The sequence below is a fragment of the Ananas comosus genome, linkage group 18 (genome assembly GCF_001540865.1).
Source record: "Ananas comosus cultivar F153 linkage group 18, ASM154086v1, whole genome shotgun sequence".
Classification (NCBI taxonomy): Eukaryota; Viridiplantae; Streptophyta; class Magnoliopsida; order Poales; family Bromeliaceae; genus Ananas; species Ananas comosus.
The window spans coordinates 7678376-7697790 of NC_033638.1; the positions used below are offsets into that span (position 1 = coordinate 7678376).

The 19415-nt window shown below is 35.4% G+C and overlaps 3 protein-coding genes across 3 annotated transcripts in view; 2 read left to right on the top strand and 1 right to left on the bottom strand.

Moving 5' to 3' along the window:
* On the top strand, positions 6079–6208 carry LOC109724419 (aspartyl protease APCB1-like; the record flags this gene model as incomplete). The annotated part of the gene is given in 1 exon segment (XM_020253236.1): positions 6079–6208. A coding segment is annotated over 1 exon segment (69 nt), but the record flags the coding sequence as incomplete, so codon positions are not given.
* On the top strand, positions 6290–8490 carry LOC109723795 (COBRA-like protein 7; the record flags this gene model as incomplete). Its single annotated transcript, XM_020252278.1, has 1 exon — positions 6290–8490. A coding segment is annotated over one exon (1830 nt), but the record flags the coding sequence as incomplete, so codon positions are not given.
* Positions 10638–19415, bottom strand: part of LOC109723796 (putative uncharacterized protein DDB_G0282129) — a 28850-nt gene continuing 20072 nt past the window's right edge. Inside the window, exons 3-8 of the mRNA XM_020252279.1 lie at positions 14080–14262; positions 13776–13928; positions 13234–13650; positions 12507–12580; positions 11164–12273; positions 10638–10941 (exon numbers count right to left, since the gene is read on the bottom strand). Of these exons, the coding sequence (XP_020107868.1) occupies positions 10906–10941; positions 11164–12273; positions 12507–12580; positions 13234–13650; positions 13776–13928; positions 14080–14262 (1973 nt within the window). The 3' untranslated portion in view covers positions 10638–10905. The remainder of the gene's footprint in view (positions 10942–11163; positions 12274–12506; positions 12581–13233; positions 13651–13775; positions 13929–14079; positions 14263–19415) is intronic.

Here is a 19415-nt window from a genome sequence, read left to right on the forward strand (position 1 = left end):
GGTCAACTCAACTACAAAAGTCTAACAAATTTCATTATTACTGACATGATACATAATTAATAAAAAAGGCCAATTTATCCTTTTTCTTTTAACTTTTGTGGTTCAAATAATTACATTTAATTATCACATATCTTAGTGTGTTTTCATTTTGCAATCTCATGGTTCACTTTGCCATGATGCGACTCTTATTTAGATTTGATTTCAAGTTCTGATTTCGGTTTAGATGTAATTTAGACACGAAAAAAAGCCACAACTGACCTCGAATTCGTTAATTTTTATTTTAACATTTGAGACTGTAGATTACGAGGTACATACCGGGGTCTGGGATGGAGGTTAGCGGTGTCTGGAACCTACTGGCTGGAGACTATTGCCAAGGAACAACAACGAGGGATCAAATCAGGATTGCAATTTGCGGGTAGACGATTTGACAGAAAATAAATAATATAATTTTTATAAACCAATCATTTGACCTTTTTTTGAAAATTTTTAGGAACTAATCATTTGTAATTTTAATTTATATAAAATTTTATTCAAATTTTTTCTAAAACTTAAATTAACTTTATGGATTCAAATTAAAATTTAAATTATAATTTAAAGTTTGAATTTGAATAAATCGAAATTTAGTTTTAATATTTTGAATTATCCACTCAACTTCAAAATTTATTTATTTTTTTAAAAAAATAGATATAAAATTTTGACATTATTTCAAAATTTTGATATATATTTTTAATATTTAATTTTTAATTTGAATTTAAATTAATATATTATAAAAATAAAGTTAGTATATTAATTTGATTAAGTTTTTTATATCTATCTGAACCAAACATCGACAATGAGTATGATTTATTCCAATTTCGATTCAGGTGATGAATCAAACAGAATTAGGTAATAAGTCATTTCGATTCCAATTCCTGCTTATTTCGATTTCGATTCTTATTCCCATTTCGATTTGAAACCAAACACGCTCCTAATTTAGAATACCCATATCTATACATTATTTCCCATAAATTTGCCACATGATAATTTCTCTTTCACCCTTGCCTTCTCCCCCTTTTCACTCCTTGGTGCTTTGCCTTCCCACCTTCCATCTTCGCACGATGTTTCGTCTTCTCAGTCGTTTACTTTCTAATTAATTCATTCATATAGTCTATTGTCATCTAAATAAATCACTTTTACGAATAAAAAAATAAAATAAGATTTTTTTTTTATACTCTTTTTGTTTCATATTATTTGTACTTATTGATGTCTCACTTGCAACTCAAAAAATTTTAAAATTATTATTTTATTAATTTTTGTTTTTTTTATAGTATTAGACCGTTGCAATACATGCGTAACTTCACTGTATATCAAGAATTGGTAAAAGAATTAATGGTATTATAAAACTTCCGCGGTGTCCTTTAAAACACAAAAATTTGTTGACTTATTTTATCAATATTTTTTTAATATTGAAAAAAAAATAAAAAAAAATTGGATTATAAAGGTAAAATATATATCCTATAATTGAGTGCATAAATAGTATTATTCTAAGATTAAAATACAGAAAATCTTTCTATAAAAATCATTTTTTTCACTTTTTTTTTCCTGATTTTTAAAAACTTATAGTTCGCTCTATTAAAATTTTAAAAATATTTTCAGCAGAATAATACTATTTATGCACTCAATTATAGGATATATATTTTACCTTTATAATCCAATTTTTTTTTATTTTTTTTTCAATATTAAAAAAATATTGATAAAATAAGTCAACAAATTTTTGTGTTTTAAAGGACACCGCGGAAGTTTTATAATACCATTAATTCTTTTACCAATTCTTGATATACAGTGAAGTTACGCATGTATTGCAACGGTCTAATACTATAAAAAAAACAAAAATTAATAAAATAATAATTTTAAAATTTTTTGAGTTGCAAGTGAGACATCAATAAGTACAAATAATATGAAACAAAAAGAGTATAAAAAAAAAATCTTATTTTATTTTTTTATTCGTAAAAGTGATTTATTTAGATGACAATAGACTATATGAATGAATTAATTAGAAAGTAAACGACTGAGAAGACGAAACATCGTGCGAAGATGGAAGGTGGGAAGGCAAAGCACCAAGGAGTGAAAAGGGGGAGAAGGCAAGGGTGAAAGAGAAATTATCATGTGGCAAATTTATGGGAAATAATGTATAGATATGGGTATTCTAAATTAGGAGCGTGTTTGGTTTCAAATCGAAATGGGAATAAGAATCGAAATCGAAATAAGCAGGAATTGGAATCGAAATGACTTATTACCTAATTCTGTTTGATTCATCACCTGAATCGAAATTGGAATAAATCATACTCATTGTCGATNTTTAGTTATTTTAAATTAAATTTTAATTATAAAAATATACTAATATTATTTTTATTTATTAAAATATTTATTATTTATATATAAATTATACTTTTACATTATATACTTCCTACCAAATAAATAGTAGAACTAATGGAACTTCACTTTCATAGTTACGAAACAAACAGCAGGGAAGAAGTAGTTTTTACTAAAGTCCACTTCAACCCAAAGTCCACTTCAACCCAAAGTCTAATTTCGGTGAAACAAACATACCCTTAGCATAAATATGCATCCATCAATGCAAAATATTTGGAAACAAAAAAAAAAAATTACAAATGAATAATACATAAAAAAATGCAATGCATGTGGCGATAATCACGGGCATATGAACGTGCCCCCCACTTCCATAATCGTGTCACCGACCAAAATTGTCTACATTGTTCCATTCAATTCTTTGTTTAATAAAATGTAAAACAACGGTTGTAATTTTTATAAGTCTTGTTGCTTGAATTTGAATTAAATAAAAAAATTAATTAAAAGCTATACGAAAAAATTAAAAATGCTAAGCTCCCGGCGTGATTCAAACTCAAGATCTCATACTCTGATATTATATAAAACTAGTGTAGATACCCGCGCGTTGCAGCGGGTAGATACTATTGAAGTAAAAATTTATAAATAATAAAATATCAACTATTAGTAGGTTAACAATAAGTATCAAGAATTATAAACTTCTGGTATATTGACGTCGAAACATTTGTGACCAAATAAAGACTACAATATAGACAATCATTTTTAATCAACCCAATAGGAAAAATCTTTCAAATTCAAGATCTCATACTCTGATATCATATGAAATAATCATTATAATTTAAAAACTTTAAGCTGATAATTAGTATTTTAGTTCTCAAAGTTTAATTTAATATAATTTTTGACTCATGGTTTTTAAATCAGAGCAATTTAGTTTGACAATTTAATTTAGCTAACTAAATATTAGTATAATATTTATGTCACGTGATATAACAACGTAATTATTGTTGCAATATTTGTAACAATACTTTTACATCACTTATATATTAATAATTTATTAATATTGAACGAACTATGTACTTGTTTTGGACATGTAGTGCAGAAAGTTGAGCTAAAAATTAAATGAATTGAAATTTAAGAATCAAAGTGTCGTGCGATTCATAGATTGAGGATCAAAAGTGTAATTTATTTTTAAAACAATGTAATGCCTCTTATATATTTTAAAAAATATTGAATAATCATATTAAATATTATACAAGGTATATAGAGACAACTCCTCATTTAGAAGTTTCTTAAAAGGAAATGATAATTTATTTGTATAAATTATCGAAAGGAAATGTGTGATTTTATGTCGTTTATTTTGGTAATGGTTCTCAAAATGATGTTCGATTAACAAATCGGGTGTTTATTTTTGTATGTGATATAATTTTACTTAAAATAAATCAAAAGGACGAAATGGAATAATTCTATTATTTATAATTTATATTTGAAATGAATCATCAAGCTAAAAAAAAAACTCCCTTGCTGTTGACCATGAAATTAAGCCCATTCACACACTATAATTTGCCAAAAAGAAAAAAGCGAAATAAAAAATATGCAGCTAATCGACTTTAAAATTTTAAAATAATGTGTAATCAATCGTGTCGAATAATCAATAAAATAAAAAAAAAAACACAAACCCGAAACCAAATTAAATGTCTACCAAAAAGAAAAAATCAAATATTAATATGTAAAACATTGACATGTTACTAAACAAAATGCATTATTATATTACGATCTAATGGCTCAAGAGTGTGTGCGAATCTTGGTGTAGAGCCTTTAAATCAAGAGGGCGTATATGCATATATATATAGATTTGCATAGTTTTTAATAATTTTATTTTAATTTCAATTTAGAGTGACAAAAATTATAGTTAAGCCCATAAGCAGATGAAATACTCGAATCGATGATATATATAGTTGAAACTGATCCAGAACATTCGACACATCTAAAATAAAATTTTAATATTTTTTAATTTGTTTTTTATATGGGAAATGAATTTTCTCCAAATGCGCGTTGTGCATATATTCAGGGACGAAACCAGAAATTAAGATTTGGGGGGGCCAAAATTTAAATTTGATAGGAAAAAAATTCGATCTCGGATAATAAGAAAAAAAAATTGTCAGATTCACTGATAACGACAATATGCTAAGAAAAAAACAAAACTATAAGAGTTGAAGGAAAATGACTAAGAAATTCGAAAAAAAAAAAATCAAGACACAAATTTTGTTAAAAAATTAATTTGACCCCCTAAAATTAAAATTTATTATATTTTAATTTTTATTATAAAGAACTTTTATATTATTTTAAAAAATTTAGGGGGTCCATGGCCACTGTGGCCCCTCAATAGCTCCGTCCCTGCATATATTTGTATGTTAGTTAATTTTCTTGCTCATTAGCATTGAAATGAATTCACACTGCTATACAAAAAAAAAAAAAACTCCAATTTTTTTTTTTTTTTTTTTTTAAAAACAGTAAGTCTAACATACAGCCAATCACCACCCAGTCCAACTCTTTCTTGGAACAATCCAAACATCTCCAAGGAGGCCCCTTTCACTTCCCCAATTCCCACCCGCCCCATAAACATCATTTTGCCCTAACATGTCATGCCACTGCACAAACTCTTGCATGAACCAGGTCCACCACATACTTCATGGACTGTTTGATAACCTACCATTTATCTACTCCCCCTCCACCACCCTAAAAGTAAAATGTCCGGCAACCATCTTGAGGTATGCGATTCTACATGTGTGTACATTAATTTGGAGTTCGAGCTTCAAACAAATAATTTTTATAAATAAGAAATTATAAATATTTTTGAATTTTAAAATTAAATGTAAAACATCTTAGTAGATATTTTCTAAAACAACAAATACAAAAGTTCACACAATGTATATTTAAATATAGGAACAATTATTTATATACTCCTGAAAAAGTACCTGACTTTTCGATTTACCCCTCTTAGAAGGCTAATATTGAAAATATCCTCTTTATGTTCCAACCTATTTCTAATATACTCCTGGAGTTAAAATCTGTTAATGAACTCTGTTAACAATATAAAATTACTATTTTGCCTTTTCAAATATACCCTTTCACCGTAACTGACTTTTGTATTTGCCCTTAAAGTCAGGGGCACAAAAAGTATTTTGACTTTTCGTCTTTTCAAATATGCCTCTTTATCTTTATCAACATTTTTTATTTGCCCTTTAAGTTAAGAATAAAATTGGCATTTTAATTTTTTTTTAACTGTGATAGATATTTAACTCACGTTTAACCCAAGTTAACTTAATAGGAGATAACTGCGGAGGTATTTTATAATAACGGTGGAACATATAAGGAATATTTTAGAAAAAAAAAAGAATAAATCGAATATTTTAAACATATGAGAGGTATATAGAGTCAATTATTCCTTAATAAATATATATATACACACACATATGTATTATAAGCTAATGTGGTAGACTAAGTCCAGAGATCAAAATCTGTGTCCCTCCTGCCCAGCCGGCGTTTCATTTCTTTCCCAATAAACAAATCAAATAATAAAAAACTCACTCCAGGGAGAAGAAAGCAGCAGCAGGACGAAACCAAGCAAAAAAAAGAAACATCCAAACCCATTCAATTCAACCCCCGTTCTCACAGCTGTTCTCCTCTTTCTACCCTGCTTCCCCATCTTCCTCCTACGCGTTTTCTTCTTCTTCTCCTTCTTCTTCTTCTTCTTCTCTCCTTACCCTCCACCCACATTATCCCCCAAGACACAGACATTAGAGTAGAACTATATAGAGAAATTAATAGATAGAGAAGAAGCAATCGAAAGAGAAGAGATAATAAGAGATACGATGATGGGTTCGCACCTACTGTTAGGACTCCTGGTGCTCGTGCTCGTCGTGGTCTGTGCGCAGCGATCTGATTCGTCTCCGACCCGGCGTCGCAGCCCTACTCCTTCCACGCGACGGCCACCGTCCTCAACTCCGGCACCACCCCGCTCAAGTCCTGGTCCCTCCTCGTCGCCTTCCGCCACGGCGAGATCCTCGTCTCCGCCTCCGGCGCCGTCCTCACCGACGCCTCCGACTTCCCCTACAACACCTCTGGCGACGCCACGACCTCCTTCTCCGGCTACCCGAACCCCGACCTCCTCACCCCGATCGCCACCGCCGGCGACCTCTCCCTCATCCAGGCCCAGATCGACCTCGTCGGCACCCTCTTCGCCCCCGCTCCCCCCTACGCCCCGCTCCCCGCCTCCCTCTCCCTCGCCGACCCCTCCTTCCTCTGTCCTCCCCCCTCCCCCGCCTCCAACGCCTCCACCCTCATCTCCACCTGCTGCGTCCCCGACCCCTCCTTCTCCCCCAACGCCACCGACGCCGCCGCGCTCGCCAACTCCACCACGAGCTTCCTCCCCCGCCGCGCCGGCGACCTCACCATCTCCTACGACGTCCTCCAGGCCTACCCCTCGTCCTACCTCGCGCTGGTGACCATCGAGAACCACAACCCCCTCGCCCGCCTGGACAACTGGCGGCTCTCCTGGGAGTGGAAGCGCCAGGAGTTCATCTACTCCCTGAAGGGCGCCTACCCGCTGGAGGTCGACGCCACCGGCTGCGTCTACGGCCCCCAGGGCCAGTACTACCAGGACCTCGACTTCTCCAAAGTGCTCAACTGCCAGCGGAGCCCCGTCGTCCTCGACCTCCCGCTGTCGCGCTACAACGACTCCCAGCTCGGCCTCATCCCCCACTGCTGCCGCAACGGCACCATCCTGCCCAAGTCCATGGATCCCTCGCAGTCCGTCTCCGCCTTCCAGATGCAGGTCTTCAAGATGCCACCGGACGTCAACCGCACCGTGCTCTACCCCCCGGCCGCCTGGAAGATCGCCGGCGGCTCCGACCTCAACCCGGACTACGCCTGCGGCCCCGCCGTCCGCGTCGCCCCCGCCGAGTTCCCCGACCCCAGCGGCCTCGAGTCCAACACCTCCGCCATCGCCTCCTGGCAGGTCGTCTGCAACATCTCCGCGCCCAGAGGCTCCAAGCCCAAGTGCTGCGTCTCCTTCTCCGCCTTCTACAACGACTCCGTCGTCCCCTGCGGCACCTGCGCCTGCGGCTGCCCCGCCGCCCGCACCTGCAACGCCTCCGCCCCGCCGCTGCTCCTCCCCTCCGAGGCGCTCCTCGTCCCCTTCGACAACCGCACCGCCAAGGCGCTCGCCTGGGCCGAGCTCAAGCACTTCGCCGTGCCCAATCCGCTCCCCTGCGGCGACAACTGCGGCGTCAGCATCAACTGGCACCTCTACACCGACTACGCCAAGGGGTGGAGCGCGCGGATCACCCTCTTCAACTGGGAGAGCGTCGACCTCCCCAATTGGTTCGCCGCCGTCGTGATGGACCAGGCCTACGACGGCTACGAGACGATGTACTCGTTCAACGGCACCCGGGTCGGGGACCACACCATCTTCATGCAGGGGAACGAGGGCTTGAACTACCTCGTCGGCGAGACGAACGGAACCGACCCCTCCGAGGATCCCAGAGTGCCCGGGAAGCAGCAGTCGGTGATCTCCTTCACGAAGAAGCCGACCCCCGGGATCAATGTGGTCGCCGGGGACGGTTTCCCCTCCAAGGTTTACTTCAACGGCGACGAGTGTTCGATGCCCGCTAGCATTCCTACGAGCAAGGGCCTCCGGACTATCGCCACCACCGGCATCTTCAATTTGGTATACGTTCTCGGCGTTTCGGCTCTTTTGCTGTTCCGAGTATAGATCTGAGATCAGCAGCTGCTGCTGCTGCTGCTAAATTTTTTGATTCTTTCGATATTTTTGTGCCGATGGTTTGCGCCAAATTGTGGGTTTGGTGTGCCAGTTTGTGATGAGCACAAAATTAAGCACTAAAACATATACTGGATGAAGAGCTGAGAACTGAGTTTGAATACCTGCTTATTAGATGTAATTTTTGTTGATTCACTCCTCTTAGACTCTGCAATGTTTGATATGCTCCCTCCCAAGTTAATGTCATCTTTTATACTCATAGATACAATGTAATATACTATATAGTTCGCTTTGCCCCCTCAAACTCTCTGCGTTTGCTATGTCTAGTTTGGTTATCTTCTTATTTACTGAACAATTTTCCGATTCATCGTGAGTTTTTTCAAACAAATTTGTGCGCTATCTTTACAGCAAATATATGATTAGTACCATTTTGTGCCTCACATTTCTTGTATTTCGATTCATCGGATTCTCATTGTTGTACATAACTCTTCAAGATTGAGTCTACTGTTGGCTTGTTATTTACCTGGTTCTTATCTTTAGATTTCGTAAATAAAATACATTAGCTTCATCACAGATGTTCGATATTCTGTAATTGTTATTGTCGAGACATTGTGGAGTTGGAAATTTGACCCTGCTGTTCTTCGAGAGATATCGGACTTGAGCAATTGAAAATTGGTATCGAATTGTTCAAAATATATCACTTACTAACAGTTCGAACTCTTCCTTTATTTTAGCTTTGGATACATTCTAAGAGTCACGCATTCGGACGGCAATTTCTACTCACACCACAAAGGCGTGTGTTTGTGTTTCTGTGTTTTTGAAGTAAACATTCTATTACTCTATCATTTTGAACTTCTAATCCTTTCATTAAACTCGAGTTTCTCGGTGAGACTGCAGTAAATACAAACTAAATCATGAGAAGAGGATGCTGTTTCAGTTCCATCAAATTTTCCCCATCACAAGTTGTTGCTGCTACAAGATGTGATGTTTTCATAGACCAAGTTAACATTTACATTAGCACTACTTAGAAATGTATGCAAAGAACAGGTCAAAATTGACTCATTGAAAATAACAACCACCTCTTTGGAGGTAATCAAACATGCATTAGGAAGAACAAGTCAATTGAACTATCTTGTACTTTTTTTGTTTCATCTCAAGTTATTTATTTGTGAGGCAAGTTGACTCTGAGGATTTGAAATTTCGATCTTTTGAAGTGAAGGTTTCTTTTGCTCCTTTGATAAAAAAAAAATCTCTTTTGCTGATTAAGGGAAAGTTACACTTTAGGTCCTCAAACCATGAGGCATGTGATATTCTAATTTCTAACTCGAACTTTCCGAATTGTTATATCAAGTCTCACGATCTAATTTAGTTGGTTAAATATTAATGAACTACTGATGTAAAAGTGATACAATAGTATTGTAATTGATGATATCATAATATTATATTACTTCCTACATCAATGAGTCATCAATAATATTCAGCCAAATATATTGAATAGTGAGACTTAATTATAACAATTCATAAAATTCGAGTCAGAAATTACCACGAATTAAAATTTGAGGACCAAAGTGTCACACAACTCATAGTTTGAGGACCAAAATTGTAGTTTACCCTTACATTAATGAACTTCAAGAAAATACAAAATGGGACATTTAGGTTCTCCAAATCTGCAAGAAGACATTTAAAAAAAAAAAAAAAAAAACTTATTTGCAGATTCCAACTTAGCTTATTTCCCCTTTTGCTTTTCTGGGACACAGGAACTAAACATACAAATTTAGAATGGATCTCATAGTATGATAGCTAAAGATTTTTTTTTTTTTTTTTTTTGTTGTAAAAAAATCCTACACACACCAACTTCCCTACCCCTCTGGAATTGAAAAGCCCATGTGCAAAAGTGCTTCCCACGATAGAGAAAAGTCAAATTATTTTTATCATGGTGTGTTTGCCATTTCAAGTTTTCTAAGAATAAAAGCTTATTTGCTATAAAACTTGAGGCTATTTTGTTTAATGCAGAGATTCTTATAAAATTGTTGTTTGAATCTCAGTAGTTTCTTTTTTTAATGGAAGTCACTTGGACAGCTTTTCACTACAGTAGAAATAGAAGCTTTATACTAAAAATTTAAATTTTAAAGCCAACATTTTAGTTACCGAACCATGTAACCGCAAATAAACAGTCATAGTTAGTTACAAGAGCATCATCAATAAAAAAGGAATGCATATGAAATTCTCCCTATAAAACAACATGTTTTGTCATGAGACACTTTGAATTTGAAAAGAAAAAGAAGAAGTTTTCATCTTTGACAAAACCCTCTTCAAAAAAGATCATCAAAAAGCTATAATTGCTCCAAAAAATTTGTGAATTTCCAAGGAATAGAGCTTTTTAGACTTGGTATCAAATTTCTCTTAGTTTAGATAATCATCATCTCAACAAACAAGGAATATATGCAGCAGCAATTACGAAACCGGAGTCCAAGCCAAATTTTTCTAAAAAAAAATAGATAAAATCCGCCATTTATCCACAAAAATGGGACCAACTTTTTACATTGAGTTTTATCACTGCTACTAAAAGAAGCAACAACATCAGATTCAAGCAATACTCTGTCTAAAGACTCCGACCGCTGAACCTGTTACAGCTATAAAATTCAGTGATTTCACTAAACGCGATTAGTTACATCTATTTTGGTTGTGGAAGCTAAAATATTTATCACAAATATATCGGCGAAGCGTCTTGATGCTGCCTGGACATTTCAATTAGATGCTGTGAAATTTCAGCAAAATCGTCAGAAAGAATGCTTAGGGTCTGCTTCTCCTTCCTCCTGCTGTAGGAAAAATAAAGATTCATACAAGTAATCAATAGATTAGAATTGAATAATATTTACATAAATATAAATTTCTTTATAAGAAAAACAATCAATTATGCAACTTGTTGTACAAATCGATCTTTACTATGACAGTGAGTGTTAAAAAACAAAAAAGATAAAATAAAACAATTTAAAAAATATCGAGAACACACTAAAAGAAATGATTTTAGATCAAACCTTGTTTGTGCAATCATTCTGCATCTCATTCATCAGAGAATCCACACCATCTACTACGTCTTCAAAATTGTGTGCTCTGAACAAGTAAGGATTTATAATGCCACTACTATTGTCCTTGGTATCGAAATCGCTACTTACTGACCAATTCTCCTCTTGATTCGTAGGCATATATACCGAATAATCTGCGTGAGATAATGAGGAAGGATGATTATAGAAGTCATCATTCATTAATTCTCTGCTTAGTAAGCCTGTCATATTGCTTGTTTCTCCAAAATGATCTGCCATAGTCTGCGAGTCTCTGCGAGCAAACCCTTCTATGTTACTAGAAAGAGAGAAGCAGCCTGCAGGCAGTTCTACGGCGTACTGATTATTGTTGGCATGGAAAAGTTGAGGAGCTCCGACAACCATTGATCTATCCGTATTCAAATTAGTCCTATCACCTCCTGCGATATGATTCCACGTATTGTTCGGAGTTATGTTATTTTCCATCATTGGTAAAGCACTCAAATTATTCGCTGTAAATTCGCCTGTAAACTGTCTTGCGGGATGCATGTAAAGCTGCGGATGGTTTTGTTGGCTGCCAAAGAACATTCGTTGCTGTCGCTGCTGTCGCTGCTGTTGCTGCTGTTGCTGCTGTCGCTGCTGTTGCTGCTGTAGCTGCATGGAGTAGTCCAAATAAGCAAAAGGAGCTACTTGCGCCTCCGATTGTCCGCTTATGTTGTGCCACGGCAATACTGCCTGCTGGGGATTTTGCGAATTGTTAACCGCGGAGCCTTCAAGACGCAAAACCGGATTTTGAGATGGATGTTTGCAATGTGGTTGTTCAAGCTGCATAAAGTGCAAGTTGTTGAAATTGCCAGGATGGTAAAACGATTGATTTGAAAATATCGGTTGCCTCGATGAGCAGCTTATGTTCGAGACATTTGTGATTTGCGCGTTGGAGTTCGATATTTGTGTGTTCGTAACCTGACTACGAACTGAATTCTGATTTGTTGAAATGCTCGGCAGATTCTGAGAAAGAACATTGCAACTGTGAAGACCAGAAGCCGCTGTCGAATTCGCATCAGGCCTTTTCTGATCCTGAGATTCCTTAAGCTGTTTGCGGTATTTCTGTTACATGTTTATACATCTGTTAACATGCAGGAACGTAAAATTGTATTTTTTTATTTGAGTTATTACACACTAATATTAAATTTAATAACTCTATTAGTTATCAATTATCAATTGATCTAGCTTTATTTACTGAAAAAACAATTAAAATGATTCATCAACTGAAAAAAGAGGTGCTTTTTAGAGAATAATAGGTACCGAACTATTAAACAAAATTTTTTGTTCATATATACCTGCAAGTGACTAGCAACATGGTTCCTGGTAAGTCCTGGAACATTCATCTTTTCAAGGATCTTTTTTGGAACAGCTTTTACATAACAAAAGCACCAAACAAAGCATTAATTAATCATGAGTCAAAATATAATGCAATCTGATCCCAAAAATAAATAAATAAAGAAGTAAAATAATATAATGCAATGCAATAATATTCTGTTCAGGAGAATTGCCAAATATTTTTATCCTACTGAAAAAAGAAACAAACACTTAAATCAATGAATATAAAAAAAACTAAAACTCCAATCCTTATTCAGAGAACTTAATGTTGAGTATAAAATACATAGAACACTATTCTCTTTTATAGTTTAAGCATTTAAAGAAGAAAAAAAAAATTATTTCACTCTTTTTTAGCTTAGCGTCAAAACATGAGCTCTCGAATTCGAATCCTGTTAAGCTCATAGTCTTATTTAAGATTCTCTCATCTACTTCAATCACATGTTGTAATTAAGCTTTATCAGAAAGTCTCAAAATCATACTTTTTTTTGAGAGAGATAAGTAACACGCTACTCGCTTCGTTTATTTCATTTAGAAATAAACTTAGCTAGAAATGTGAATCAACTAGGATTCAAACTTGGGTCACGGATAACAATCACTAAGCCCTTTGTCTCAAAATCATACTTAAGTAAAACAAAAACTGCATCGCATTCATGATTTGATATGATGATAAAGGAGCAAAGCTTTCACCTTCGGCGCCCAATTCGTTGACAGCTTTGATGAACAGATTTTGCAGAGCAGGATACCAAACTAACCTCGGTTTCTTCTCCGCCCCCGTCGCAGCCACTGCGGCCGCCCTCGAAGATTCTCCGCGCTCGCTGAGCTCCTCTCTGTTCTTCCATCTAAATTTCGTTTGCGTTGTGTCATTCTGACTCGGGTTCGGATTCTGATGCAGATTTGGATTCCGCTCACTCGTCGAGGGCTTACGATCCCCCGCTATTATCGGTTGCGACGTACCGGACCGATTTACTTCGTTCTGTTTTCTATCTGCCATGTGCTTCCATGCATTCATTACCGCGTCCTTCGTGACGGGCTTCGCCAAAATGCCCCACACCTCGTCGTTTGAGATCATCGTCATAAACTCCGTGTTGCCCTCCGCAATCATCACTTTACGTGAATCGTACGTAAAAAGGAATAGAAACAGAAAGAATACGCAGAAATCAAGAACATGCAACAATTTCGCGCACGAAAAAGAAGAGTAACAAGAAAAAGGATATAGACGAGTTTCTTACCGATCACTGGGAGCTGCAACTCGGAATCTACGCGTCGCACAAACTCGTAACCGTTCATGTCCGGTAGGCCAACATCGCTCAGCACAACATCGAACACTCCCTTTCGATCTTGCAACATCGCGAGAGCCTCCGTACCGGTCGAACATGTTGTCACTAAAAGGATAAAAGATTCAAGAGCTCAATTCTTAGTTTCGATTTTCATACGAGTACCGAAACTTTTTTGACTTTATTGCTAAAAGCAGAAACAGAAGTACGAACTAAGTACATCTGCAAAAGTAAAAATCGAAAAGATTGGACCTTGTACCTTGATTGTTGCATTCGAGGAGAATCTTTTCGGTGATTTCACGGGAAATGGCGTCCCCGTCGACGAGTAGTACGCGACATCTTTCCGGGAGAACCGCAGAACATCCTTCTCCACTGATTGGTGAGTAAGCGGGAGCTTTGCCTCGATCCATCGATCGATACTTCTTGTCGCTTCTGCTTTTAGCTACAGAGAAGTATAAAAAAAAAGAGAGAAAGAAAAGAAAAAAAAAATTTGAAAGTACAAATAGAATGATCAGACGTAGTAACGATTAACTGTACTATTTTTCTGGTCTTAGATTTTTTTAAATTTTTTTTAAAAGTTTTGCTGAGCATGACATCATTGTGAGGTGGTTCAACCTGAACCGAATGGGTCGACCCAACTCGATCGGGTTGATTAGTTTGTATAACTTAGAAAAATTTCACACCCAACCATTATGTACTTTTACTTCAAAGGGTACCATAATAATAATAATAATAATAATAATAATAATAATAATAATAATAATAATCTAAAATCATACGTGTTTATATGCAACTATCTCATGTCAATATGCATGCATAATCTCTACCATCTTAATTCCACTGTACTATACTATACATATATTTTTCACTTTCAGTGTTATAAATTTTTTCCTCAAAGAAACCATCCAAAATTAATCTCTTTTTTTTTCTCAATCGCTTCAGCACAAACAGTAAATCTATTATTTCATACAAAAACTATTAAAAAAATTACTGGTTAATTACAAGTGTTAGAGCATATTCATGTCGTTTTAACATATGAAAACTAATAAAATATATAAAAAAAATTAAAAATAATTTGATAGAAGTTTTCGATAGGTATATTATAGAGATTCATTTTATATTTTTTTACTATTTAAAAGATACCTCTCAATAAAGTTATTAAATTATATTTTCAAGAAGCAAAGTAGAGATTGGCAAGAAAAAAAATAAAATAGAACTAGGTAGAAAAATTAAAAAAACATCTAATATACAGGTAAAAAATAAGAAAATATAATAATATAATAATATATTTTTTTTAAAAAGTATAATATAGTAAATGAAAAATAAAACTAAAGTACAGCGCAATAGAACGCAATAGAGACTATAGAGTGTAGTTAAGAAGAAGAAAAAAAAGAGGAAAAAAAAAAGAGGAAAAAAAGAGAAAAGAATTTGTTTGATCTTTGGAAGTTTGCGCCCCACTATTAGCTCAAAAGGATATTTTATTTAATGAAAAAGAAGGAAAAAAAAATTGGACGATTAAGCTATATATGTAATCTACGTAACGTGATATTACCTATTACTTATATTTGGAAAATAAATAAACAAAGATACGAGAAAGAGAAGTGTTATTACTTATTACTTATATTTAGAAAATAAATTAACATAGATATGAGAAAGAGAAGAGGGGATATCAAACCTGTAATCTCGTGGACTCTCGCTTGTATACTTCGAAGGTGATCACCGTTAAATTATACTCGGTATATATTTTTCCCAAATATTTATGTATCTTGTATACATATATGGTATGTATATTATATATATATATATATATATATATATATATATATATATATATATATATATATATTGATTGTTAATTACAAGATAACTTATAGAATCGAATCTGAATAAAACAGATAGATGGTGTAACAAATTTGTTGGTTTGAAACGTTCGTACGTACAAAAGGACTAAGGGTACGTGGGTATTTTGATGAATATATAAAAAAAAAAAATTTGGGAGTATGGTGTAATGGGTTTCCGATCGAGTTTGGGTTATATGAAAGATAAGTCTCATTATCTATATCTAACAATTAGATCCGATTCAAATCTCTATCCTTACCTTTTAATTTGATTTGGTAAATTAACATGATACTTATCTCGCCTCATGTAACTCCTATTTAAGTTTATACTAGTTCTAAGTTAGTTTAATAATAATAAATATTTGATTAATTAAGTATGTTCTTATAACTAACCAAAAATTAGAATAAAGAAAGTTATTTTTGTTATTCCGTAAAACCAAGTATTTTTTTGGTCGGAATATTTTATGTCGGTCAAATTGTGCTATTCCTGATTATTCCGGGATAATTGGGAGGTGGAATAGTGTTATTTTAATATTTAATTCTAATCTTTATTGAGATTATAAACTAAATTAAAATAATTATGTACACATAATATATTATAATAAACTATTTTATTAAATTATATTTTATATTAAATTTAACAGTCACCTTTTTCCACCATCATATACGCTATTTCATAAAATTATCCACACACAATTTTAAATATTCTTAAGAATAATTAACAATACAAATTAATCAAATACAATTTATTTTTATTCCTGATTATTCTGAAATAATGTGCTATTTCAGGAATACAAAAAATTATCGTTCCTTGCCAGACCAAGTAGAATTTAGTAAATTCTAATACTAAAATAAAATCTGTTATTAACTAATAATAGTAATTTTAGAAAATAGAACCCACTAGAGCGCACCCACTAAAACCAGGCTCACGACCGAAAAAAAGTCAAACCCAATAATTTTCTTAGAATTTAATTTATAATTTACATCAGACTAAATTTAACGAATCTATATATCAATACCAAATCTTGTTATTAGCATCACTAGAGATAAACGAGAAAAGAAATAAACATCCATTAAAATTAAGATCAAAGCTATACACACACCAAATTTGGAATAGCGAATAAATTTATCTATTAATCAGATTTGTTACTAGCATCACTAGAGATAAACATCCATTAACATGTTGAGAAAGCTATATACACGTCGGATTTAAAACAGCAAGTAGGAACAAAATTTAATGACTTTATCTATATATCAATACTAAATTAGATTCGATAATACAACATCGCCAGAGATAAACATCGACTAACATTTAGAAAGCTACATACACATCACATATAATACTTTTCTTTCTCAGTACCAAAATTTAGCTAAATTATTCATTGAACCGAACTCAATAATTTTTTATGAATATGAAAAAAAATATATATTTTCAGTTAGATAAAATTATAGAAAATTTATATGAACTATGAGCTATTTTGAGTTAGCTATGCAATCTTTTACAATTTTAATTTTACTATCCAATTATTTAATTTGTTTGATTTGAATCAATCTATGATACTTTGATAAGCCTCATTATGTCTCATTGTCTATATGTAACAATTAGATCCATTAAACCGACTATCCTTCCCTGGCGCAAGTAACAAAAGACTTGGTGGTTAATACTTGAGATTCCATGTTGAAATCCTAGTTGATTCATATAACTAACCAAAAACTAAAATAACGAAAGTTACTTTTGCTATTTCGTAAAGCAAATATTTTTTGTCAGAATATTTTATGTCGGAATATTTTATGTGGGTCAAACTTTGTTGTTGGTAAATATTTTTTGTGACGCACTGGACCTTGCAAATTGCGAGGTTCGAGTGTTTGATCTGTGTGACGAGCCATCTCAGACTTTCTGAAGGGTCGTAGACAGTGTTCCGACCCATGGTTCGAGTCCCGAGAATTGTGGTTTGAAGCGGTGTACCAAAAATCCAAAAAGTTGGATTTTTGGTTAGCTCTCGGATTAGCCTCAGCCAGGCTGTGTACTGGTACAGCCTTGATGGTTGTACCGGTACAGAATTTGTACCGGTACGTCTTGATGGTTGTACCGGTACACATTAGGTTTTCTGCCAACCCGAGGCTCGGGTTGGGCAGTTTCGCAGAAGGTGTACCGGTACACTTTTCCGTGTACCGGTACACAATGCAGAAGCTGGGCTATTTCGTGGGGGGTGTTTTTGCAATTGTTGCAACACCTATATATGACACCCCAGCCCCCTTGTGAGCTCTTTTGAGCCCTAGATCAGTGAAGAACAGGTGAGAACTCCTCCCCTTTGGATTCTTCTCCATTTTTGATGGTTTTCTTGTGGGTTTTGATCTCTTTTCTCCTCTCTTTCTTGCTTTTGTGGGTTTTCCACCATTGATGAAGAAGCTTGAGATCTTGATTGGAGCTTCTTTGGAGATCAACCTTCAACCCTAGAGGACTTTGAGCTTGGTTTGAAGCTTCTAAGAGGTAAGAGACAAGATCCTTTCCTCTAGCATTTAGTTTTGTTGGATTTTACTAGATCAAACCCTAGATTTTGGATTTTAGGGTTAAATTTGGGGATTTTCGTTTTGAGGGCTTTGTATCAAATTGATGGGTTTAGAACTTTGTTTAGGTTAGATTGGAAGGACTCTAGCTCCCATTTGGAGATTGTGAGAGCCTCTCTTCGCAATCGGTGAGTTTTTCGTTACCCTAGCCCTATATGCTTAATGATTGAGCTTAGCGTCGTTGTTTCGACTAGATGACACTTGTTCTTCGTACCTCTAAGATATATAGAGGACTAGAGGACACCTCGTTGGAGCGCACGAGGAGTTTCGTTGTCATCGGTGGGTTTGGCTTCCTTGAAATCGGAGAAATTCCTCCTAAGTGGTCAAATGTTTTCATTCTCTTCGAATTCATGCATATTCATGTTTAGTAGCACTTATGGGAGTTTGAATGCTTAGAACTCATATGTTATGCATCAAGAAAGTTACTCTATATGTGTAGAGAGACAAATGAGCTTTGTTAATATGCATGCGACGAATACTCTGTGAGATGATAGGAAATAAAGTTTCATTCTTCGATTTTGACTAGAAATTATAAGTTCTTGAACTTATTATCCATGTTGGGACAAAGATGAGCCATAGTGTCATAAAGAGGCACTTGACTAGAGAATATTAAACTGCAACATAGAGACTTGATAATAGGCACAATTGACATCAACTATATTCCATATTTGAGAAATGATGAAATAGTGACTTGGCCCGAGGACATTTGCTATATTACCATGTTATGAACATGAGAATTTTGGTACTTGCGACTGATCGTTTGATTACTCGCCATTGTGCTCATTCGCACATGCTTGTGAGGGTCGCTCCCCTACAAGCCGGCACTCCGGAGATGGCCATCGCGATACATAATCGCCGTGCGGGATTGGGCGCGAAGTGGATTGCGTGGGCCAGGCTCACTCCTAGGGTGGGGGTGTTGACTACCACGGGGCCATTAGGCTCGGCACCGGCCAGACAGCCTACGGGTGGGTCTCAGGGCCATAGACAGCCTTCGGGTGGGTCTCTTCAGATTTGACTTGCGGATTCATCATGACATGTGGACAGATGATGACTTAGAGTATTGTTTGGACATTGACTAGAATAGTAAACAACGGAACCTTACTATTTCGCATTATGAACATTATGATAGTTGGAGACTTTTACTTCATGCATAGTTGTTTCAACCACTTGCTATTTATGCTAAAGTAGA